Source organism: Corvus hawaiiensis, chromosome 6 (assembly GCF_020740725.1).
Source record: "Corvus hawaiiensis isolate bCorHaw1 chromosome 6, bCorHaw1.pri.cur, whole genome shotgun sequence".
In the NCBI taxonomy this organism is placed as follows: Eukaryota; Metazoa; Chordata; class Aves; order Passeriformes; family Corvidae; genus Corvus; species Corvus hawaiiensis.
Window position 1 is genome coordinate 54,014,675 of NC_063218.1, and position 24,644 is coordinate 54,039,318.

The 24,644-nt window shown below is 43.1% G+C and overlaps 1 protein-coding gene and 1 non-coding gene across 2 annotated transcripts; both read right to left on the reverse strand.

Annotated features, from left to right (window-relative positions):
* Window positions 1–13,292: 13,292 nt before the first annotated feature.
* Window positions 13,293–24,501, reverse strand: EIF4G2 (eukaryotic translation initiation factor 4 gamma 2). The gene is made up of 23 exons (XM_048307473.1): window positions 24,472–24,501; window positions 24,302–24,340; window positions 22,675–22,739; window positions 22,455–22,520; window positions 21,913–22,038; window positions 21,461–21,563; window positions 20,645–20,776; window positions 20,485–20,551; window positions 20,249–20,400; window positions 19,726–19,836; window positions 19,091–19,174; window positions 18,908–19,006; window positions 18,581–18,722; window positions 18,331–18,491; window positions 17,782–17,895; window positions 16,896–17,021; window positions 16,556–16,660; window positions 16,256–16,471; window positions 15,716–15,974; window positions 15,294–15,498; window positions 14,644–14,855; window positions 14,415–14,536; window positions 13,293–14,116 (listed from the first exon to the last, which is right to left on the reverse strand). Exons 1-23 carry the CDS (start codon window positions 24,499–24,501, stop codon window positions 14,051–14,053), a joined length of 2,802 nt encoding a protein of 933 aa, XP_048163430.1. The 3' UTR covers window positions 13,293–14,050.
* Window positions 17,581–17,742, reverse strand: LOC125328229. The gene has a single exon (XR_007204611.1). It is a non-coding gene; the product is annotated as a small nucleolar RNA SNORD97 (small nucleolar RNA).
* Window positions 24,502–24,644: the final 143 nt, after the last annotated feature.

Here is a 24,644-nt window from a genome sequence, read left to right on the forward strand (position 1 = left end):
ACAACAGGAAAGGGTCATGTAGAATTTGCTCTCGTTCCTGAAATTTGTAGATTTGGCCTTTCACAGAACATTTCAAATGTAGCTTGACAGAAAAAAAAAAAAATTAAAGTTGCTGGGTTGGGTATTTTGGTTTTGGGGGGAGGTTTTTGGTGGGGGAGGTAAGGGGGGAGTTCGTTGGGGTATATGTTTTTTAGTTTTTGGTTTGTTAATCCACCTACTCAATTTTCTCTTTCAGAAACTTTTCCAGGTCAATACTTGGTGGGAAGGAGTAGCTGTCACTGCTGAATGACAAAGCATCTGTATGTAAATTGATCATTCTCTTTGTAAATGTCCACTTCTGCTAATTTAACTCTGAAAACCACAGTACTCTATCCACATAGAAGCAAGGAATATATCTGGGAATGAGCTGCCAAGGAAGGGTTTGGACAAGGCAAGACCTATGGTAGGAACATGACAGCTAAAATTGTATCAGTTCTTTCTATAAGGAAGTGCCACTGCCTGGGAATAAGTTGCTTTCCACGTTAAACATTTCACTGCTTAGAGCAATGTTTGTTGCAGCAAAGTTTTAAACTTATATTGGAGGTTAATTAATACTGTTGACATCTTCTATTAAGACTTGCAGGCTTTCTGGAAAAAGTTTGCTCCCTACTTTTTTCCTCCCTACTTTGTTTTGCAGTTTTTTTATTCCTACTATATAGTGCTGTGATGACCCCCTTGTTCAGTAGTGGTAGTTACTTTACAGTCAATAAATCTGGAGTTCAGAAGTTATCTGGAAGAATTCCTATAGCTGGAGCAGCAATCAGCAAGGATAAATTCAGTATTAATATGAGCAACAAAACAAGTTGGCAAAATGGATGTGAAAAAGGGTGTGTAACTGAATGCTCATTATTCTCATAGCTAGTAGTCCTTACTCCTAGTAATTGTATTTTGTTATTTATCTAAACACTAATTGCTCTACAGAAGAGGATTTGGAGACAGAATCAAAGGGAATACCAAAAACGGGAATACTTAGGAGAGAAATTCAAAGTCAGTGTGCTGAAAACGTGTAGTATTTCCATCCTGTCTGTGAATGTTGGTCCATATCTGCTCAAGCTTTGTACTTTTATACTAGAAATACTTGAAACTTCAGAGTTGGCAGAGAAACTTTCCAGTGTTGGCAGCTCCAGTAGAAGGTACAGTTGTGTAGTCACGCAGCTTGTAATATCTTTTTTACCTTTGGTTCATAACTATTGGAGAGATTAAGAATGCTCATCCTAACCATGTTGTTCTTTAAGTGCCTCTGGGTTGTTTTCCTTCTCTTTTTAATTCTTCCTTTGCCCTGAGGCCAAAGCTGCTTTCTCTGCAATCTCCAGAGCATGGTACTGGTGAAGTATTTGGCCTGCAAACTGTGTCGTATTGGCACTCTTGATTGGGTTTACCTGTCTCTTTCAGCTCCATTTGAAAGGATCAGTGCTGAAGAGTCCCTATTGCTGCTTCTAAATATGTGTCATCCTTATCCTACATGTGTTTGTGTGTCTCCCTGTTTGGAGATGCCCCCAACATTGTTGTGGTGTTGCCTGAATTTCAGAAGTGCTGTTTGGCTCAATAGCACATAAGACTTTCATGCCTTCCTACCCAGCCTTTTCTGATTAAGATACAAATACCCAGCTTTAGCTGAAGAAACAAGGTTTTAGGTACCTGTGAGTGAGTGTTAGTGGCAGTGACTTCAGGGGTGTTTTCAGTTGCCTTGGAAGGCTCCAAGCAAGGTTCTGTGTCTTTAAATGTTTTTGAACCCTTCAGAGTTCTTAGCACATGAATCTCTTCTCTTGCCTCTCTCATATGCAAATCCCATATGAGAATTGCAACAGCTTTAGTATTCTTGGACACATTGAGGAATATCTAAAACATTCTTGGACTCTTTCAGGAATACTGTGGGCCCACTCTGATTCTTAGGGCCTCCTGTCAAAGGTGCAGTTGAGTTGGTTGCACAGTCTGTCTTCAGTGACAGATAGGTCTCAGCCAGAATGTTCCTGACTGTATTTGCTAATTCAGAAGTGACTTTCTGATTTGGGACACACAGGCAGTAGTAGAGAGCCCATCTTTTCTGGCTGCTCATTCTATAGGACAGAGGAGGTTGCAATTTGAGAAGAATCTCATGCAATGCTGTATTCCCTCTGTCTGGTTCCACAACTCCATTAGAGAAAACTGGTTTTGGAGTCTTCTCACCTTTGCACCTGAAGGTTCTGGCTGTACAGACACTGCTGAACCACAGACTCCTTTAGGCAGAGCTAATACTGATAAATACTGGTAAATACCAGTCTTGCTTTGAGCTGGTGACAGTTAACTACCAATTCTGAAGATGCCTCAGAGAACATGAAACATCTCTTCATCCATCTCCTCTCTAAAGACAGGTAACTGCTTTGTTCCAGCTTTCAGTAGAGTTTGAACTGCTCTAAACTGTCTGTATCTGTTATGCTGTGCTAAATTATTCCATTATATATGTTCTATTCTCATGGGAATCTGTCTAACCAAAAGGTAACATTCTTTTTTCTTGTGGGAAGCTGTCCCAGACCAGCTGGAGAGGAAGAATTATTGTCAGCAGCTATTTACTAATACTAAAAAGGAGAGAGGAATTAGGTCTTGTTTGGGTTTGCAGGAACGCAGCATGTTCACACACAAATTCAAGGTGATGATTTTAGTCAAAGTGTCCATACAGCCAATTTCGTCTTCATGCAGCTGTTTTATGGTCTCTGCATCAGGGGAATTGGCGTGGACTGCAGGAGTCTGAACCCATAACTCTTGGAGTGTTCCTCGTTTCCTTCTGCAGTCTGGGCTGCTCAAGGTTTATCCCGGCAGTAGCCAAGTTCTGGCTATGAGGTAATTAGGAGGTGCCATATAAACAGAATGGTTATTACTGGGAGGGGCAAGGAAGGAAAGAAAATCAATGATTTGTCAGATCAGTGCTTTGATAGATATTATTTATAGTCTTGATCCTTAATTACTTGGGTCTCTATATTTCTATCTTGCATCTTCTATGTTGGTTTTTTTGCTCTGCACTCGGTTATCTGTAATTAATGCCCCAAGAGACACTTGCCTTGCCCATGAGTGTTTCAATTTCTGTTGCCTTTAAACAGTGCAGGGAAAGGACATTTTATTCAGTGCGTATGGAAGAACTACTGATCTATCTAAATGTAAAAGTGGAGAGTGGAAACTGTAACAGTAAAATCAAGTGAAATATACATTAAAAAGATTAAAAATGTAACATAAAAACCACAAGGATCTGAAAGGATTTGTCCAGTCCAATCAGACTGTGCTGTGATCCTAGAAGACTCACCTCAGCTGGCTGCAGTGCAAGCTCTATGTAAGTGAGAGGGTGGTGGTATCTATAATATTTGCATAGAAATGGTTCTCAGTGAAAAAGAATTGCAACTTTTAAATTGTTCTGCATCCTGGCCTAAATTGCCTCCAAACAGCAGCAGTTCCCTTCAGCTGTACTTTTGCAGAATGTCCTGTTGCTGTATTCCAGCTGAAGTGATGTTGTATTTCTCAGGGTTTCCGTACATTTTTGCCATCAATGTTGCCTTTAGGAAATGTGTAAGAAAACATGGTATGCAAGGGAGTGTGTGAAGATGTGGGATCCAGATTGTACATCAGGACTGCCTTTCATGTAGCACTGACACAAAGCTGCTTTGGGGCAGGATGATTTCTTACTGAGCTGGACCGAATTTTTGTCTGATCTGCAAGGTCTTTGGAGCATAAATTGTACCTTGATTAAAAAAATTACAAACATAGCTGCTTGATTAGTAATAGAACCACAGCCTCCTTCTCATCCTTCATAATAGGAAGTCTAGTGAAAAAGATCTGCATTTGCTTTTGAATGGTTTAATTTAAATAAAGAAGACTATAAACACATAATTTTGCTATTAGAAAGGTTGAAGTGCTGGCCAAGAGTATGACTTGCAAACAAATTAGGGCCAGAATTGTCTTACAGAATTAAACCTTTATTGCTAAAAGATGACCATCCTTGTTGATCCCAACATTGAAGAGCTGGGTTTTGGCCAGGCATGCCTTGATTCAATTCCTGTCCAAATTAAACTGCTATGAAGCTGCTTTGCTTTCACTGAGTACTTTTTGTAGGCAATTAATCAATATCTCCTGGAGGGCTTCAGCAGAGGCTGTGGTTAAAGTTGCTCAATCACTGAGGTTGCCAAATAATCACATGCATTTGTTTTGTTTGGGAAAACTTCCTGTGGTGATTTGTTTAAAAAACCCGAAACAACCGCAGACCAATCACTGGGGGTGGCAGCGAGGGGTGAGTGAGGGATGCAGAACCAAAAAGCCACGAAAATCCCTCTCAAAATCCACATGTTATGTGGATTTTCTGGAAATGCTTCACTAGGCAAACCTGCAGGCTCACAGATATCCCAGTCAGAGAATCAGAGCTGCTTTAGGTGCACTGCAGTGATTGTATCTCCCTAGATTTATGGTCTTACCCTAATATTTAGCATCCTTCCTCCTGCCTTCCACTTGGGTTTAGTTTAATGCCCAGTTGTGATGGTTTTTGCTGTGAACTCCCAGGTCAACTGTCTCAACTGTTAATTGCTACAAATGCAGACATTGCTTCAGTTAGTAGTTAGGAAGATGCATTTCTGTGACCTCTTTTTAAGAATTAGTGAATCTAACATGACTAAAATGGGCCAGTGGTATAACTTTGGGCTACAGGAGAAAGGCTGCAGCAGAGCTGGTTATTCCATAGCCAGTAATTTCTTTTCCTGAAGCAGAAGTCCTTCTGATTTGCATCTCTCTGATGGAGATGGCCATTTGGATCAACACATGGAATATACTTTCTTGTGGATGCTCTGAGTGGCTCATGGGCCCAGAAAACAAAGTCAACTTAAAAATCAACAGTGTGAGCAGAATTCAGCTGAGAGCAGGGGCAGAGAAGGGCAGTGGAAGCCACATCCTGGCTGTGCTTCTTCCCTTCTCTGTGAACTGCTGTGCCTTGAGAGGCAATGGGTGCTGCTTTAGCCCCTGGTAGCAAATGTGCTAAATCCACACCTAATCTTGGAAATAATGGTTAGAAACTTTTTATTTGGTGATTTTTTTAATTTCTATTTTTTTACAAAGGCAGTCGGTAACATTAATCTGACAACTAAAATGCTGCTCTATAACTTCAGATTGAGCTGTGAATTTGAGAGATGTAAAAGGGACTGTTCTTGTCACTTCAGTTAAAGGAATTACAGCCATGATTAGTGTCAAGTGGAAAAGGATTATTTTGAAGGCGAGCTGGGACTGCACAGAATAATGGAGAGTTATCTTGGACAACAGTCATGTAGAACATGAAAAGGATAAGCTAAAAATCCAGCTGAGAGAATCAGGGGAGGAAAAATCTAAATTTAAAGCAGTTTCTTAAATAAAAGGTATCGATATATTAATAAATCTAGTGAATTTTGTCAGATTACAGGGCTTCTTTACCTACTGTCTGCTTCACGGGAGTTACTTTTGATTAATGCACTTGTCCCTGAGCAGCAGAGCATCAAGTTCTGTATTCAGTATTTCCACCTTCTTTGATCCTGATTCTTGTTTTACCTGCTGCTTTCTCTAAGCCTCACCTGCAAGAATGATGAGAACTAACACTCCTCAGTGTTTTGGGGGTTTTTTGTTTTGTTTTATTGTCTTTGGTTGGGTTGGTTTTTTTTTTGTTTGGCTGTTTGTTGTTTTAATTGTTCAGCCTTTGTGGCTGTAGTGAAAAGTCTGGATGTCTGAAGGGAAGTGCCTCAGGGATACAACACTGGAAAAGCAAGGAAAAACAAACCAGAATTTACTGTGTGTCAAGATTTCTAATTCAAACATTCTGGATTTAGGTTTTGGTGGACTCATCTCACATCCTTGAATGGTTAGGGTGGAAAATGAAGAGGGAGGTAGCCCATGTACAGGGTGATGTGTGGAGAAGCACGTGTGCATTTATTTTCCTTAGTGGTGGTTCTAAATTCCACAATAATTGTCTCCCCTGGGCTCAGAGAGAGCTGTCTCAGCAATTCAGGGCTGCAGCAGCTGAAGAGGCTGTAGGGAAGTGGGGCTGACACCCTTGAACAGGGCAAAGAAGAGAAGGTGAAGGAATGTGGGTTAGAGGTGCAGAAATGCAGTGTTTTGGAGAAACTCCCAAAGTCTCCAGAAGCAGAAAAATCAAGAAGGAAAAACAAAAAGACAAAATAAATATGTAAATTATGATTACCAAATTTATAAAATGAGCAGTTGAAAGGTTGTATTAATAAAATAATGATTTCAGAGACCTTGAGGGACATTATGCCCGAGATTTTCATTATGTATATTGCTAGTTTGGTTTTTTCCCATACAGATCTATGTATTTCCTGCATCAGATCCTACAGGTCACGTATCTAAATTTGAAATTCTAATTAAATGGGTTGCTGTAAGTGCTGTGTAGAGAAAATTCCTGTGTTGACTTCCAAATTGCATCCATCTCATACTGTCATCAGGAAAAAAAAAAAAAAAAAGGGCTGGATCAATCACATTCTTAAATTTTCCTCTAGCAACAATGGCACATTTTATTTCAGTGTTTACAGGGCCAGGTGATTTAGGTGAATTTTATTTATCTTCAGACATCTCAAAATTAGCAGTCTAGACACCTTGTAGAGGTGGCCTGGCTTCCCCACGGGGCAAATGATCCCATCCCAAGGTAACTATGTGAGGAATGAGTCACTCTGAGGAACCTGTTCCTGTCTGTTGCCCCAGGAGTGCATGGATGTCTAGACACCCAGCATTTGGATAGTTAAGTAAGAGGAATCCCCCCCAGCACCACAGAAGCTCAGATGTTTTCTTTGTTATTCGCTTGAATTATTTTCCACTTTAGGTGTAATTTTCCCCTCTCCCTCCTCCCTAGACCAATCCAGTAGGATCAAGTTTACATGAACCTTTATCACAGTGAGGAACTGAGAAGGAGATTACTGAGAAGAGGTATGAATACAGCTGGCATTCATCTACCAGTTCCCTTCTTAATTGTGCTTTTAGGAGATTTTTTGATTACATTTTAAGTTTTTTCCCCCAAATTGTACTTTAGATCTGCTATTTCAGCAAATGTCAACAGCAAGCTTTATTCAGAGTGTCAGCCAAACTAAGGCTTACTTTTTGTGGAGCCGTGAAAGTGCCTAGCAAACAGCATCTGGCAGCTGGGAGCTCCTGGAGGTGCTGGGTGAGTACACACAGACAGCAGAGTGTTTATGGTGTTGCAGTGCAGGGAGACTCTTCCTCTGTGGTGCACGTGCTGGGGTCCAGAAGGCTCGGCCTGAGCTGTTCCAGTGCCTGCACCACGTTCTGCAGGAATCCCATCCCCATCTTTCTATGGCTCTAGTGTCTAACTTAGCTGCTGGGTGTGTGTTTTACTGTACAGGCAATGGGTGTAGTACCAAGATTCAACTCAATCCATAGTGTCTTTTATGTTCCTTATTTAAAGATTAAATCCAAAGCTTATGTGATGTCAGAAATAACAGGATTACCTGGATTTATATTGTTTGATCCAAGGAGCTGCCTGTTTCTAAAGCAAGAGGGGAAGGAAGAGTTTGAATCAATGACATTTTCCCTTACAAACCAGTTTAAGTGTGTAGAGTCTTTGAGATTATGTTAAATTATTCCTGAATTGTTCTTCAGTCCTTCATGAGGATTACTATGGAAGTTGCACTGGCAAGAATTCCACAAGAATTGCTGATAGAATAGCATGCTCTGTACTCATAACTGATGGCTTTTGTCAGAGCCATTCCAGCCCCTGGATTGCCACAATCAGTGCACTCCCACTGACTCCAGTGGGCCTCTGCAGGTTCCACCTGCTGCAGGTGTGTGCTGGGGTTTTACTGCATTATGGTCCCTACTTGCATGGGAAATCTACTGAAATATTTATCTAATTGAATTTGTGAAGGGCCTTTCATCACAGCTAAATACTTCATGGTCTTGCAAATTAAATTACAGCAATTGTATAGATGGAAAACTATGGGAAATTGGAGGTCACTGTGGACACATTCACTGGAGCAGGAAATGAAACTGCTGTGTTGATCAAGTGAGAAATCAGTTATGTACAGCCTAAAAGCAGTGCACCTACCCTGCCTCTCAGGGCTGTGTCATGCAGGGCCTCTTCCCCACAGCCTGGCTGGGGCTCTCTTGGCTTTAAAAATGTTCTTTGTCTGGAACTCAGAGAGCCCTGCCAGGGCTCTTTAAGGTTAACATGGCAGCTGAACCCCAGGCCAGTTCCTGGTTTGTTGTCAATATTGGGAAGGAGGATTAGGACTAATGCTTCTACTGTTACTCAGAAATATTAACACCTTAAAATAATCGAGTAACTGAATGGCATTTCTCCACGAGGAACAAAAGGAATAAAAATAAATGGGGATATACATAACATGTATGTGTGTATATATGTACCTATAGAAAAACCCAAGGCTTTAATCCTTCCTCTGCTTTATGCCTCTGGGAAGGAAGTGGGAAGGAAGTGGGAAGGAACACAAAGCTGGCCTGGTGCACATGCCTGGAGCCTTGTTTGTTACTCTGCTGTGGAGGCAGCTGTCCCTGAAATCTGAAAGAACATGCAATCATTTCTTTAAGGGTTAAACAAAATCCCTAAAGAAATGCAGATCAAGCCTTCACCTGTCTTTCAGTTTTAACTCTATGTACTTCCACTTCTCAAATTTCACTTTGTCCGACCAAAAAGAAAAGCATCCATTTTCTAACAGAACAAACTCTATAAACTCCTCCACACTTTATCAAACCAGTTCAAGATCCCTTTTCCTTTCACAAACTTAAGTGTTTTTGCATAGCTTCTTCGATAATAAAATTCTGGGAAGGCTTCACACATCAGATCCTTCAGGCACTTCTACTGCTAACATAAACAAAAACTAAATGCAAGACTGATGTTGTTCTAAACTGCAAAATATTTGAAGATAAAAATCCCCTCAGCTGGCTGCTTTCCGCACTCCAGCCATGTATCCATGCCAAGTGTAACTGTTGCCATGGCTGCTTCCTCAACTCATTAAAAATAACAGTTCACTGGTCTCCAGCTACCCTCCCTTAAAGGAAAGGGCTGTGGGCTCCCTAAATCAAACCCAGGCAAGCCTGTGTCCCTTTACAGCACCACTTAAAAGGCACATTATTCAAGGAACTCCTACCCCTAAAGGGTCTTAGTCCCTGACCATGAGAGGGAAAGGCCTGAACCTGTTTGAGAGAATTCTTGGTCTTTTAGAAGTGAAGCTTATTCGGGAATGCCAGGAGGGGGGGGGGTGGATCTAGGCAGATACAGTAACTGTTTTGTATCTTGCTGAAAAACAAATGCAGCTATTTCTGAAGTAACAGCAAGCTTTTTTTGGGTATCTTGTGTTGGATGTAGAACCACCCTGCCATAAAAAAACCTCAAAGCCATACTGATAGAGTCTCCTCTAAATTACTGTTACACCCTGATGTCTGCAACTGTAGCTGTGCTGGGCAGCTTTTCCCTTTGCTGGTACCGAGCACAGCTCACAGCCCAGCTGCTGTTTCTGTTCTGCTTTTGCAGATACAACGTATGGAGATACAATTGTTCCAGGCTAGAGCTGTGCCTGCAGGATCTTGGCCCCTGAACTTGCCTGCTGGGCAAGAGGACTTGCTGTGTGCTCTGGCCAACATCATTGGAGATAAAAAGGAACAATAATAAAGTTACAAGATATGGCAATTTATGTGAGGCGAGGGAAAAAGCCACCACCTTTGTGTGACACTTTGACCCACTCTGCCACTAGTCTCACACTCTTGTCACTTCCCATATTCATTCAAATCATTTTATGTAGGAGATGCACCAAGGCTAATTTATCAGCTTTCAAAGTATTGACCTCCTCCCAAATTTAGGGGAGTACTTATGACATGAGTGGTGCCACATGCCCCAAGCCCCAGCACACACAGCTCACCAGGACAAGGCTGGAGCTGAGCAGCAGTTGAGGCAAACACTGCAGCAACCACAGTTAATAAATGGAGGTTTCTCAGGTACCTGTAAGCACAAGCTCACCACCCTTCATGGTAATGCACCACCTCCCTGGGAATTCATTTTTGAGAATAAGCATGAATTAGCAATGGCCTTTTTTTAATCAGTCTCTGCAATTGCTTGCCTGGATTGCAACATAAGCCATGATAATTCATGGTTCAGGCTGTGCTCTGAATTTCTACAGTTCAGGAGTGTGCTGAAATGATCAAATTGCTTGGATTTACTCACTGCTCTGGGGAAAAAGCACTCCAAGTCCAAATAGCATTCAGAGGGAAGCTTCCATCTGCTAAAAAAGCAGGTTAGATAAGTCACTCTCAAAAATTTTGTTCTGGACCCAGCCTCCTCCTTTTCCCACACCATAAGGCTTCTTCCTGCACTCACTGTTCCTCAAGAAACAGAACTGCACAGGAGTTATGAAGATGTTTTGAGTTTTTGGAACTGATCAGGTGATTTGGAACATCCCTCCCAGGAGGAGGGGCTGAAGTTGGGGTTGTTGAGCCTATGTAAGGTTCTTCTACAAGAGAACTGAAGAGGGACTTCTGACGAGGGCAGGTACTGACAGGACAAGGGGGAATGGCTTCAAACTGAGCTTGGGTGAGATAAAAGGAAGAAATTCTTTACTATGAAGGTGGCAGACACCAAACAGGTTGCCCAGAGAACCTGTGGCTGCTCCATCCCTGGAAGTGTTCAAGGCCAGGCTCAAAGAAACTTAGAGCAAGCTGGTCTCTTGGGAGGTGTCCCTGCCCATCACTGGGCAGTTGGAAGTAGATGACCTTTTCCAGGATTTGTGATCAGGACACAGCCCTGGAATTCTCAGATTTCATACCTAAGCACCACTGCAGCTTGGAGAGGAGCTGGAGCCCTACTGCTATGATCAGTGACAAGGCAGCAGCTGTCCAACTGTGGCACTCTCTAGGAGCAGGCGAGAATCCACCATGACAGGTCCTTTTCAAAAACCAACCCACACCTGACAGGGGGAGGGCTCCGGAATGGGAACTGTAACTGGTAAGAATTGTGTGTAATATGCTGTTTCTTCCAATGCTCCTGGCAGTATACCTAATATTTAACAAAATTAATATTAATAAAAGCCATTCTCATTTATCAGTTAGAGTGGTTTAATTTTGACTGTGACTTTACTATGTAGAATTGAGCACTCTGTTTACATTTGAAGTACAATGCCACTCATAGTCAACAGAAACACAGAAGTGAGACCAACCCAACAGCCAGCCCCTGTTCCAGATTAGCCACAAGCTCTGCAATTGAGCACTTAATAACCTCAGCAGCAGTTAAAGATTATGAAGATGCTACCACTTCTCCTCATCAATGGAGAGACCACTTTGATGTGCACACAGCAGTAAAGCACCATTTTCATACCAGTTTGAAGAACCCAGGCCTGTTCACACTGCACAAGGTTCTTCCCAATTCCACATTTTAGTGGCATTTTCTACTGTTCATGTCCTGTTCTCCATCTTTAGTCATTCTTTCTATAGCTTTCTCTACCAAACACAGTGGTTAGTCAGAAACAAGCCAAGCAGCAAAGCCTCCATGCACAGGTATGTAAGGCTGTGGTAAGGACATGTTAGACTGGGCAATACAAGGCTTAGTGACTGTTCAAGGAGCCCACAGCTGCCAGCTCAGCCTTCTCCAAAATGTGGCAGAAAAGCTTAGCTGCAGGTTCTGCATCTATTTTTAAGTTTTGAATGGGAATTTTTACTTGCACATCCTTCTACCTGGTCCTCTCACCTCTGGTATAAACTGAGTTGGAAACCACTGTCATTCCTGAGGTGTGGGTGCTCCCCATGTTCCCTCTGCAGTGCATGGGAACAAAGTGCAGCACATGCTTCACGTACAGATTACCAGATACACAAGAAGTAGCATTATAGCACCCCACACCACTAAACCAACCAGCAGTAACAGGAAAGTTTAAGGATAAACTAACAAACTGGGAGAAACACAACACTATTAGTGAAACAATGGCAAGTTCTACTTCACAGCACCTTATTGCACTCAAAAATGCAATTCTGGAACAGAACTTTGAATTAATTGGGATTAAATGAACCCTCTAACTGTACTCGTATTCCTCCATCCTGTTGAGTATTGAAGTGCAGAACCTTAAGGACTATAGCAGCCATGCACCTGAGCCTGCACATGGAGTGAGGAGTGAACTCTGCTCCCCTGTAGTTCTAGCGGTGATCTCTCTCTCCACATGTTGCAGCTCCATCACACACAGCCAGCTCTCAACTTCGAGCCACTTAATGGCAGTGGGAGCATTCCTGTCTCTTTCTGGACCCCACACCAGTATCCTGCTCTCCCTCACACTGCTGAATACACCCCATTTCTGAAATGCAGAGATGGAGCTATGGAATTTTGCCAGCAATTCCAGTTAAATACCCTTGAGGTCACTTGGCTTGTAGAGCACAGTACTTGGATTTCCTGGGCTCCACACTGTACAGAAGTTCCCAATGCATTTGCAGAACTCCCTGACAGACAATGGCTCACAAACACTCAGGAGGGCAGAGCTGTGACTGGAGTTAGGGAGCCCTTCAAAGAAAACTATGACCCACTTTTCCAGCAGCAGCATTACAAGATGCTCTATGCCAACTCCAACTACTCCTTTCCTCAAAGCAAGCCTTGTTATCAGCTCTAGTCCTTTTCCTGGGCTCCACTTCTTCACCTCCTGTGGTGCATAAATTTATAGGCTACAGCACTAACATCACTGGCAAACAAAGCTCCAGTCCAGGAGCCACTACCCTTTTTGCCATTACAAATGCATCACCTTTCAACAGGTGAAGTCTTGAGTATCAACGAGGACAAAAAAACTCACTGGGGACAAGGTTCTAGCAAGTAAGGTATTTTGAGTATTTAATAGATGACATTTCAAGCCTGTACAATGCAACATCATTCAACTCTTTTGTAGGGATTTTTTTTGCCAATTTGATTTGAGAAACAGGCAGCTAACAGACAGTGCCACTTGATTCAGAAACATGCATGTGGCCTGGGGGAAGCTCAAAGCATTACCAAGTCAAAAGCACATACTCACTGATAAAGCATACATTGGACCACAAGGCAAACCCCTACCGCTTCTTCAGCAGAATTCCATCATTTTCCTCCTGTCACAACACATCTGTAGTGTCTAATCTTGTCTGTGACCTTATTTAGAATCCATCTGCATATCCAGACAAGGAGTGTAAAAATAATTTCAGGATGGTTGCAACCTAAGGCAACTCCCACTGATATTTCCTTTCTTAAGTGAACAAGTCACCAGCCAAAGCTTTTCTACTGGGAGACATTCAGAAACAAGTCAAGTATCACAATGTTTATTGATAGATACAAGTATATAAAATCAGGGCATGAACATGTCTTGATAAATTAAGTAGACTTAATTTCAGTACTATAAGAGGGACCAATTCAAATTTCTCACCATGTCATGTTTCACACCCACAGAAACCTCTTCCAAAGGGCATTAAACCATCTCTTCAGCCGATCAGTTTTTGTGCAAGTAAACTGTTCCTTTTAAAAAAAAGACTTGTGCACTTGCCCAGGCTCAAGGATATTAAAACCTAGCACATAAAGCCCATTACTAGAGGTAGAAATACAGGCAAATATACTATTACGGCAACAACCATCGATTACAGTTAAGGATTCTCTGTAACAACCAAATGGATAATCAAATATTGCAACAACTCAAGTATTACACTGAGCAAAGTGCATTTCTACAGTATTCAGTGTTGCTATTCAGTTTTCTAACTTAAAAACAGCCTATGATAAATGGCAGCAAAGACCCTTGCAACAGACTGCTTCTGCTCGAGAACTTATGATGTAATTATTGCATGCTGCTAATATACTGTTATCTAAACATTAAAGATACTCTAAAATATTTTTATTGTAGACTATTAAGACATACTACAAAAACCTTTTGCAGAGAATATCCTACTGACATACTTCTGCTTTAAATATTGTGAAACATTACAGCGGAATGAATTTTCGCAGTGGTTAGGTCAAATGCAGTTACATCATAGCAACAGTATGTTTGCACAATTTAAGGCTTTGGCTGGTTCTTTAGTCAGCTTCTTCTTCAGATTCTTCTTCTTCAGCAGTTTCCAGCCAGGTTAACCACTGGTTTACCTGCAGTTACACAAAACTGGTTTAAGGGACCAGGAATTGTTTCCCCATTAGGTACCTCTGCAGAACCTTCATCTTCCCCCCCAACTCATTTTAAAAAACCTTTCAGCCACACTTGCACTACACATAGGCCTTCAGTAAACAGGCAAGATTTAGTTCGCCTTCCTTTGAACTCCTTCCTAGTGAAACATTCCAAGAAGTTTCTAGGTATTTATAAGGCTTAGACACTTTGACAATCTTCTCAAACACTCCAGTGCAGCAGAAATAACAAAAAACAGGTCTCTAGTGTTAGCACACTTACCTGGAATAAAGCTTTGCCTTTCCCTGGAAACTCTTGAGTAATGTCTTCTTTCCATGCCAAGAAGGCTTCTTCTTCAATAATCTCCATGTCATAGAAATGAACAAAGAAACGCAGTAACATGCCTATCAAAGCAAATTTAAGCTTGGTTAGCTTTGTAACTTTCTCAACAGCTTACCAGACTAAGAAATGCAGTGACAAGCCAATTCAAGTAAGACCTCAATGCACTTACCTTTTGGAAAATTATTGTTGTAGCAGTGCACCTGGAGTGCATATAAAGCACTCACTTGCAGATCAACGTGGTCATGGAGGAACTTCTGCATCACCGGCTTGAAGGAAAGAAGCAGCTGTTTTTCCTGCTCGAGCTGCTCTTTAGATGGAGCAGATGAAGAATCTGATTCGTCACTGGGTGGGTTTACTTCACTAGAAATATACTGCAAGAAACTGGACAACAGAAAAGCCAGGCTAAGTTCTGTAAACTAAGAGATCAAGCACTTTACACTTCAAATTCAGATAGCTATCACTACCAATATCCTCCTGCTTGCACCTGCAGTCAGGAGCATGCACAAGGATTTGTACTGTGGTTGACAGCACACCACAGAAATTCTTGTTTTGCCTATTATAGCTCTGCGTTTTAGAGAAATGCACGGGTCTAGACTTTTTCCCAAACAAAACACTACTTCACACTGATGCAAGTCTGGAGACTTGCTTTTCTTCTCAAATACAACAAGATTTTAACAGAGAAGGTTCACTCAGAACGATGTCTCCCCATGTACTGCATCTCAGATTTCTGTAGAGCTACATTTCAGCCTTTATGGAGTACGTGCCTTACTGGTAGCTTAACCAAACAAGTACCTAAAATAAATCAAAACAGCATCTCACCTGGTCATCAATATATTCACAAATCCCTTATCTACATGAAGCTTGGGTGAAATGTTATCTTTAATCCACTTATAGATGGCTTGAGGGGATGGATCTGATTTTATTTGCTTTAGCAGTTCCTTCTCCAGTTTCAGAAGTGGGAACAAGAAGCTAAGCCCCTTCCCTTCCAAGATCTCCAGCATGCGATCCTTGTTCTGGTCAATTTCTGACAAGGAAATGAAGACACATGTAAGTGCTTGTGCTCCTCAACAGCTGTAAGTGATGTTCATGGCTCCAGCCATCCCTTAAGAAACACCATTTCCTAACAAAAATGACAGCTGATTCCACCCAGGTAACCCTGCACGTTATTTCACTCTGGCATCAACTAGAACATTTTGTTTACTCTAAGACAGGTGACAGAAGAGCTCTGTGGCAACTCTTACCTGGTAACATTTTCTGCATATTCACTTTGCTTTGTTGGAACAATTCTGTTAGCCATTCACGGTCTTGTAACTTAGCTAACTGCTGAAGGCAGAGCAGGAAGAGAGGGAAGTGGGTGCCGCTTTCCAGTGGTTGAGCCAGTTCGGAAATGCTCACCAGGTCTGAAATAATGGCACGGGCTGCAAACTGTGCTAAGTAGGATTTCACCAATGGGATATCCACCTCCAGTTTGGGACACTGGTCCAATACATTCAGGAATGCCTAAGGAACAGTACACACACACGCTGAAATTCTCCAGTAATTTTGTTCCTGTGCAACATAATACTCGTAGTACATTTTCTGTATTCAGCTGCAAAGAGGTTCCAATTCCCCAAATACTACATTCCTTCCTTTTATTGCTTCTTATGCCCCTCACAGGTTCATATACTATTTTTACCTCCTCAGATCGACAGGACTTAAATACTTGCACACTGCCCTTACAAGCAGCTACACCCCATGAAGAGCCAAGAAACAAGGAGTGCAAGATTATCAGACCACAGTACCTGCATGAAGTTGTCACTAGTGGCTATTCCCTCCTGCTTGAGCAAGCTGATCAAAGTACTTGCTTTCTCTTTGTCCTCATCTGATCTATCTAGGGACTGAAGGATTACTTTGCTCAGCATCTCAGGAATGAAGTGTTTCGGAGCTCTCATTTCTCTCACAGTATTGACAGCATCATTAGCATTTCCATTGTTCAGATACTCAGTCACAACAGCCTCCTAGAGAGGAAAGAAGTAGAGCTAAGAGTTCTTTTTGAAGAGCACATCCAAAGCTGTAACACTCACTACTGCACACTAACTTACAGTTTGTTTAAGCAGCTCTTCCTTAGAAGGAGGTGGTTTCTTGGTGGTCTTTGCAGGCTTCTCTTGTATAAGTGGTGGATTTGTTTTAAGACCAAGTTGAGGCGGCTGAAAAAAAGAGACCAGAATTTGTTTCTTTGCAGCACATCTACCTTTGCTTATATCAACTTTAACCATACTACACATACAAAAGCAGATGAAACTCTGTTTTCACACATTCTTTTCCCAAATACTGCTCTGTACAATCAAAGACTTCTCTCTCCCCTCCCACAACAGAAATTAAGTTTTCCAAGCACAAACAGGTAAGTATAGCCAACAATATACAGGAATTTTTTGTACTTACCTGTCCCAAAGGCGGTGTCTGAGTGCGTGGTGGTTGAGCACTGGGAGGAATCATAGTTATCTGGGGCTGAAGCTTTGGCACTTGGTTTTTATTCATTAAGAAAGACTGAGCAGGTCTCAGGCTAATCTGTAAACAGTAAGTCAGAAAAAACTCAAACTGTTTCAAGTATTCTGACCAACAATACACAGCCATGGACTCTCTCCAACTGATCTCACTGAAGCGTGACTCCATTTCTACAATACTTAAATACAGATTAAGCCACACGTGTTCTGAAATTCCCCCAAAAGCAAATTACTGGCATTTAGTTCAACTGGTATAAAAACCTGGAAATGCTCCTTTTAGATGCAGTATGTTAGAGACCCAAGAAGATAATTAGCATGTTTGCTGATATATTTTACAGCCAAGATAAAACTCTACCAAATTGCTCAGAAATCAAGGATACAAGTCTGGTTAACACTCAAAATCACAATGCAATTTACTCTGCATTTGAAATTTTGCGTATTAGCCAGTTCTAAACAAAAGAGAACAAACAAAAAAATTAACCTGGTCCAGCACTTCAGGGTTTCTAAAGTTCAGGATTTTCTGAAGTTTTAATTAAATGTATTATTATCAATAGGATGCATGGGAACTGATGTCAGAGTAGTGCTCTTGGAAGTGTGTGGGAAGGAAAGGACACCCCAAAAAATTGCCCTCATATCTCAGTCTTGCTCATAGGACGCTGGATACCCTATAGAAAGTGAGGGGGGTAAAAGGTGAAAGAGGAAGGGACAAAGAAGGAGGAGGAGGAGGAGAAAGAGTTCCAGCATTAGTCCTCATAATAACGCGTCTTGCTATAATCATTGGGCAATATTTAGAATAGGCTGTAAGTAATGTACAGGTCATGTACCTCATCTGCATTAAGCTGTCCTTTCTTAGAAAACCGAGGTGGCATATCCTTCGACTGTCCTTGTTGCTGGGATAAGAGTCCCTGATTCTGGGTATGGTAGAGTTGGCTTTGCCCCTATTTCAGAAAGGGAGATATAGAGAAAGAAGTGCAGATGATGGAGTGGCGTACATCATATGGTAAAGTAGTACCAGAGGGACCAGAGGAACAAAGATTCTATTTGCCAGGAAGGGAGAAAGAAGGAGCAGGGGTGGTGGGAGAATAGCATCTATCCCTAAAAACAGGGCTATCTTTTAAATAAAACACACCGTTCTGACCCACCAAAGCCACATGCACCTTTTCCTTGCAGTTAAAAAAAAACCAAAAAGTGTACTTCTTGCATCTTTTGTACAATTTAAAAAGTGGTTTAGAATTTTTGTATCACCTGAGCATCAGTTACCAGAATCAAATCTGATTAGGTCTTTCAACATAAGCAGTCTACAATCCGTAACATACGCATCTCAGGAAGAGCTTCTAAACAAGCTGAAGTCATCATGTGAACATCTTCCTTACCTGACTTTTCAGAAAAGATTTGCCTAGGTCTCCAAACTGGGATTGAGCAGAAGGCATGAGGTGACCCCCATGGCCATTGAAGAGTTGGTTTGAACGATGGCGTCCCATGGTGGGTGAAAATCTATCCTGAATAACTCCTGGACCAGTACCAATTCCGCTACCTGGATTAGCAAGGAGACAAATGACAGCTTTAGTTCTTGTTCAGCACAGCAAAGTTACAGCCATCCCATCACCCCTGCGGTGTCTATACCTGGCATTTGTCCAAACATATCAGCAAGCCCTCCGAGTGGGTCCCTGTCAAGTTTCATCCTGGGTGGCATAAAGGGTCCCTCCAGAAAGAAGTCGCTTCTCATCCCTTGAGACATAGGAGCAGGAATAAAAACTCCCAGATCCTTTAAAACAGGAATTATCATTTTGGTCAGCTTCAAGTAACAGTCCCTGAGAAAGCCAAGCTTTTAGCCCCCAACTACTGAAGTCCACCTGGTTTTAACCCTTAACACAACCATCACACTGTGTGAAAACTACTCCCAAGTGCACAGCACCAAGCCGGGCTCTGGACCTTGGATGCAACACTTACTTTTACTGCATCTTGACGGATTTGATTGATAGTCTTTGGTCCATTGTCAAGAAAAGCTTTGCGAGGAACCCAGTTGTGTTCTCTCAACTCCACAGTATCCTTGGATGAGAACAGGATATTAGGAAAGCATTCAAGACAATTTTGCAAGAAGAAAGCAGAAGGGAAACTGTTTTATGATCATACCTGCAGCAGGAAACGAATCCTTGCTGGCAATTCCTTACTTGACATCAAGGAGCGCATACGGGCAAAGTACTGATCCATTAAGGACTGGGGGAATGAAAGTTACAAGTTAGGGTAATTCTGTCAGTGCCTTGAGTGTTTTTACTCAAGACATCCGAAATGAAACAATACAACAAGCTGCCCTTTCCTGCCATCTCATCTCCTTGATGACAGAATTAAAGATGTAATGCATTAAGACACTTGAGTCAGAGAAGCAACACAGCCCAAATTCTCATTTATTTTAAGCTTAACGTTCCGAACTCCCCATCTCTCAAATCACCTAGCTGTGCTAAGAATAGTTCCTCTCAGCACATCTTTTCAAACAGCCTGTAGGGAAACAGCAGTCTCACTTTTGTGACTGCCTGATGACCCTTAACTACATCCTGGGAGAAGTGTAAAACTTTCAAAGATGGGCTCCTTTTTCTAGTGGAAGAATTGGTGTAGGAGCCATACCTGGCACTCTTTTCTCTGATAAAAAACCCAAAAAACTCAAACCTCTGTTTTGTACTTATGAATACTGAATACAGAAGGTTCAGGCCATCAGAAGTCTCAGCCACATAGTTTAATTAGGTTAATGACTGCACTGGATAGGCACATACCTTGGCTTTCGCATGATCTAATCTAGGTCCCACTGTCCTCATTATCTGACAGAGGCACTCCAAATCCTCCCCCATATCCTTGAGTTGAACTCTCTTCTTCTTTTCCAAAAGCTGAAATATTAAAGGGGAAATTTAGGATTTAAAAATTTTATAAAAGACGATTTATAAAAAGCAACAAACTTTGTACACTGACAAATACAAAAACATTGTTTTGTTCTGAAGGCAAATGGACTTAAAAATTAAGTTTTAAGTACTGCCAATTCTTAAGAGTGTGTACTTTCAAGCACCTAGAGCACACTTTTATCTAGGCCAAACTACATTTTCCCTTGGAGACAATTCCTATGGCTTTGAACAAAGCTGATTTTACTTCTTAATCATGCCAAAACATTAACAGTAGAGGATAAGTAATGGTCAGGAAATATTTTTGTGGCATTTTATGCTCCCAAAGCAGCACCAACATTTGCACTTTTTTTGGTTTTAAGTTTTGTTTTGCTCCTAGTCCCCACCCAATCTAAATACTCACTGTTTTGATGCACTTATGAAGGATAGATTCATGAATAAGATCAAGCTTGCCAAGTTCTCCAATGAATTTGATGTTCCCCAGCATCTTGATCTTGGCAATGGCTCTCTGTTCCTCCTCCTCAGGGAGGAGGGGACCATCATGCTTATCATAGACTGGAAAACAAAGAAGCCTGTTTTACATGGCTGTGGGAAAAGATGACAAATAGATTCTGCATTTAAAGTGGTTTTAGAACTTACTATCAACATTTCTGGTTCGGTTTTCAAATTCATCTTGAAGTTTAGATATTAGGAGGCGTCTGAATGTCTATGGAAAGAGAACAAAGAAAACAATTCAGCTAATCAGGTCAGCTACACATGCAAGCAAAATTTACCACTCCAGATTGAGAGATGTACTCACTGTGCTTTGCTTCTGTCCTGGATGACTCTCTGCTGATGGGCCATCAAAGTTGGGTGCATCTTCTGCCAGTCGCAGACATAGTTGAGCGTACAGCGAGCTATACTTGGGCTCTTCAAGGGCTTTGTCTACGATCTGCAGAGATTCACATTGAGTAAGGCAGCAGTAGGGTGCAAACGTTACCAGGAAAGTGAGTTGCAAGACACAGAATGGATTATTACTATTCTCATCTAAAACATCCCATTTTCTGCTAAATCAAATACAGAAATAGTGTGATCCAGCACCAGTCTTAATGCTGAAGCAAAGGACAAAAGCTATTGCATGTTACTGAAGAGCCTCTGTAATCCTGGGCCAACAAAACCCAAGTTTATCATCACAACACTAAAGTTAGTATCACCAATCTGATCTCAGATTAAAAAAAAGTGATGTAACAGTTACATCAGTGTCCCAAGAGGTCACCAGTGGTAGCCTTTCCAAAACCATGAGGCTTGGTCCTCAGGAAAAGAAGGGGCAAGTGGGGGGTGCAAGCAAATAAGACCACTAATTAGCATCTTAGATTATTAAAAAAATAAAATCATAGGATCCCCAGTCACATTTAGTGATCATGGAGATTTCTAAATGACAAAGTTCAAGCATTAAACCTACTTCTTCCCCAGGAGATCCTTTTTCATACAGAAAGCACAGGTGGGAGGTGGTGTTGGATAATCCAAATACACAAAAGCATTAACCATGCTACTTCTGTATCCCATCAAAACCAACCAACCCCTTGCTTTTTAGCATGCAAGACAACTGTAGTTAAAAGAAATGCAGCAAGCTTACCAGCAGTATGACCCCTTTTAGGATGAGCTTAGATTCTACACCCACATTGAGGAGCTCAAGGCATAGCTTGTCAAACTTCTCAGGAGTAAGCTTATTTAGTATGCTAAAGAGGAACAAAAACCAAAACCACAATATAAAGATATTGTAAGCACACTACAAGTCACTTTAGACTTAACTTATCTTTACTTTTTAAGTCTATTAAAAACTGCAAGTGTAATTTTCCATTTAACTGGGTTTTTTGAAATCTTCAGAATGTGAAATATCATTAATCTGCTTACAGGAATTACCTTAAGCATTTGCTGCTGCTAGATTATCAGGTTGGTTCCTTGCTAAAGGACACACCTCCCCCAAACTCAAGACCCACATCTCCCTTTCCACCAGCCCATTTCTTAGGTACACATTGCTAATGAAAAGAGTAAGGAAAGAAGCCAGTAATTTTATGAAGAACTTACCCTCTTACTTTCCTGAAGATTGCATCATGTCGTTCTTTGTCGTTTGCGGAGTCGTCATCTCGTCTAGTGCTTCGTGAAGGAATCCATTTCTGAGCGTTTTGCCCTGGGGTTTTCCCCAGGAACTCGCTGAAAAATTTTGAAGAATATAGTTGTTCAACCAGAAACAAGTGATTTAAGGAACTGCCCTTTTAACCTTTCAGTGCTGCCTTACTCAGACCAATTCTACTCCTTCCTTTGTTAAGAGTGCACAATTGCCCCTTTTAACACTGGTGCACAGGAAAGTACTCACCCAACAACAACAATCCCAGGCACCCAAAGAAACTCTCTACACATTTTAAGTTAAATACATCAACAAGCCCATGCACCACCTATCACCCATGAGGTACACTTTACAGAGCACAGACTGGAAAACATTTAAAGGTCTTTAACTCAGTAGGTACTCATTGTACAACTTAAAAGCTACCCTATTTTCAGTTCTGCATTCACCATCAAGCATGTTCTGACTCTGAAATCATGCAAACTCAAAGAGTGAGATGACACACCTGTTGCTGGCAGTCTTGGGATAGTGCTGAGGTGCACCCCTACCACCTCCTCCGCCTGAAGAAGCACTGTTAAAAACAACCATGGAACCCTGGGTAAGTTCAAACACTCGATGCCTTCAAGTATCTCGGTTTTAGTATAAACATTACACTAACTAAAGTCCTCGTCAGAGGAGATTTTCCATTGCTAACTGCTCATTAAACAAACAATAGGCACTGGTACCTGAAACGAGAAGCACCCCCTTCTGCAATCGCACTCTCCACTTTGGCGGCTTGACAACGAAGAATCTTCAAAAGAATAAAATTAAATTGACGGGGTAGGGAAAAACAAAACCTAGAAAGACAAACCAAGCATTCATATTACAGTTGTTTTACTATCAGCCACAGCGTCTTATTTTAAAAAGTACAAATGTTTGTTCGAGAATAAGAACCCTCCAACACTGAACTTTTTATAAAGTAAGAAAACTTTCATTCATGCAATACTTGGGACAGTCGCAGAAAGGCCGATTTTATAATCGTAGCCATTTTTTCCAGAGGGGATATGGGGAAAGAGGTAAAGTAATCACGGACTGAGCAAAACCCTCAAGTTTACCCAAAAAGCCAGGAGTACTTGCACAAAAGAAGGAAAGTACTTTTTTCTGATTATATAGGACAATGAGTCCTTTATTGATGTGACTTAGAAACCATGACTTATAATAGCACGACAAAGCAGCCGAATTCTGAAGCGAAAAGCATCAGACAACAAAACGCACACTTAATGTACTAAAAGGCGCGTATTCTCCGTCCAAATGGCGTACTAACCTACCCAATAATGAAAAAAGGTGCCGTCCACCCACCACCTCAACTTTCAGCTTGCAGAAAGAACCTCACTGCACTGCTCACGTAGCAGAAAGGCGATCACGGGGACAGAAACGCCTGGGGGAGGGAGCGTCCCGGATGGGCTCGGAGCCCTCCCAGAGCCGAGCGCGGCGAGCGTCCCGCGTCCGCCCGGCGCGGGCACGAGGAGCGGGGACAACATGGCGGCGGCGGCGGCGAACAAAAGGCTCGGCCGCGGAGGGCGCCCCCCGCAGGCTCCGCGCGGCGCCGCCGCCCCCCCCCGCCCCGCCCGGCGGGCGCCGCCCGCTGCCCGCACCCACCCGGCTCTTTGTTCTCCGTCAGGGCGCCGGGCGGGACCCGCTCCTCCGCACCACGGCGGAGCGCCGGCCACCCCGCGCCGCCCGGGGAGGCGTGAGGGGGAAGCTGGCGGTATCGTCCCGCACCGCGGCGCCCGAGCCCCCAAACAGGAAACGTGGGCGAGGCTGCTGCCGGCTGACGCGGCGCCTCGGCGCCCGCTCTCCCTCCCGCGAGGGGAAGGCAATGAACAATATAATAAAAAAATATTTTAAAATCTTCTCGTCACCTCCCCACCAGCAATAAGCGGATGCTCAGACCGCTACGTGTACCGCGGCTACTCCCTCCAAGGGAAACCTGGGGCACAGTGCGGGCGCCCGCACACCGCGGCCAGACCACCATACTGCAGCCCCTAAACGTATCGCCCGTACGGACCGGCACTGCCCGATCCCATCTCCCTCGCTCTAACCCGTAAGGCTGCCGCTCAGCCTCCCCTCCGCGCCCGGCGGGGGCCGCCAAGCTCCTCCAGCCCTTCGCTCAGCAGCGGCGGGGCTCGCAAAGCCGGCAGCTGGAGCAGCCACCGGCCCGGGCCGCCATTTTGTGCGGGAGCAACAGACAAGCAGCCGACAAGAAAATGGCGGCCACTCCGGGCAGCCGCCATTTTAAGCTGCAGCTACAACAGTACCCGCTCACTCCCAGCCCCAGACCCGCGCTTCTCCCGCCACTCCCGTATTTCTCACCTTCCCTAAGGCCTTGTCAGCTTCCCCGGGTCCCGGCGGCTACCAAGGGCAGGGGAAAAGGCAAGAGAAGGGGGGGGAGGGGAAGGGAGCCGGGGACCGGGGCTGGGGAGGGGAAGGGGGGAGCGCGCGGGACAGGGCGAGTCTCCGAGTCACCACAGCAGCAGCAGCACCGGCCCGACGCCGCCCCCCGCCACCTCCATAGAGCGCCGACCACCGCCGCCGCGTCTCGGGCGCTCCCCGGCAGCCCCACTAACTTTATCACCCTTCACGCAACCTACCCCACCTCCCGCCGGCACCCACCAATCGCTGCCGAGCGCTCCACCCGCCCTGCCAATCACAGCCG

Bases quoted from the DNA above. Each gene is read 5' to 3' on its own strand.
- EIF4G2 (XM_048307473.1), bottom strand. From the start codon at position 24,501: ATGGAGGTGGCGGGGGGCGGCGTCGGGCCG. The intron at 20,552-20,644 runs GTGAGTACATCT...CTCTTTCCATAG, and splicing joins CAGGACAGAAGCAAAGCACA to ACATTCAGACGCCTCCTAAT. The intron at 19,175-19,725 runs GTATGTGCCTAT...TCATTCCCCCAG, and splicing joins TAGATCATGCGAAAGCCAAG to TCCTTAATGGATCAGTACTT.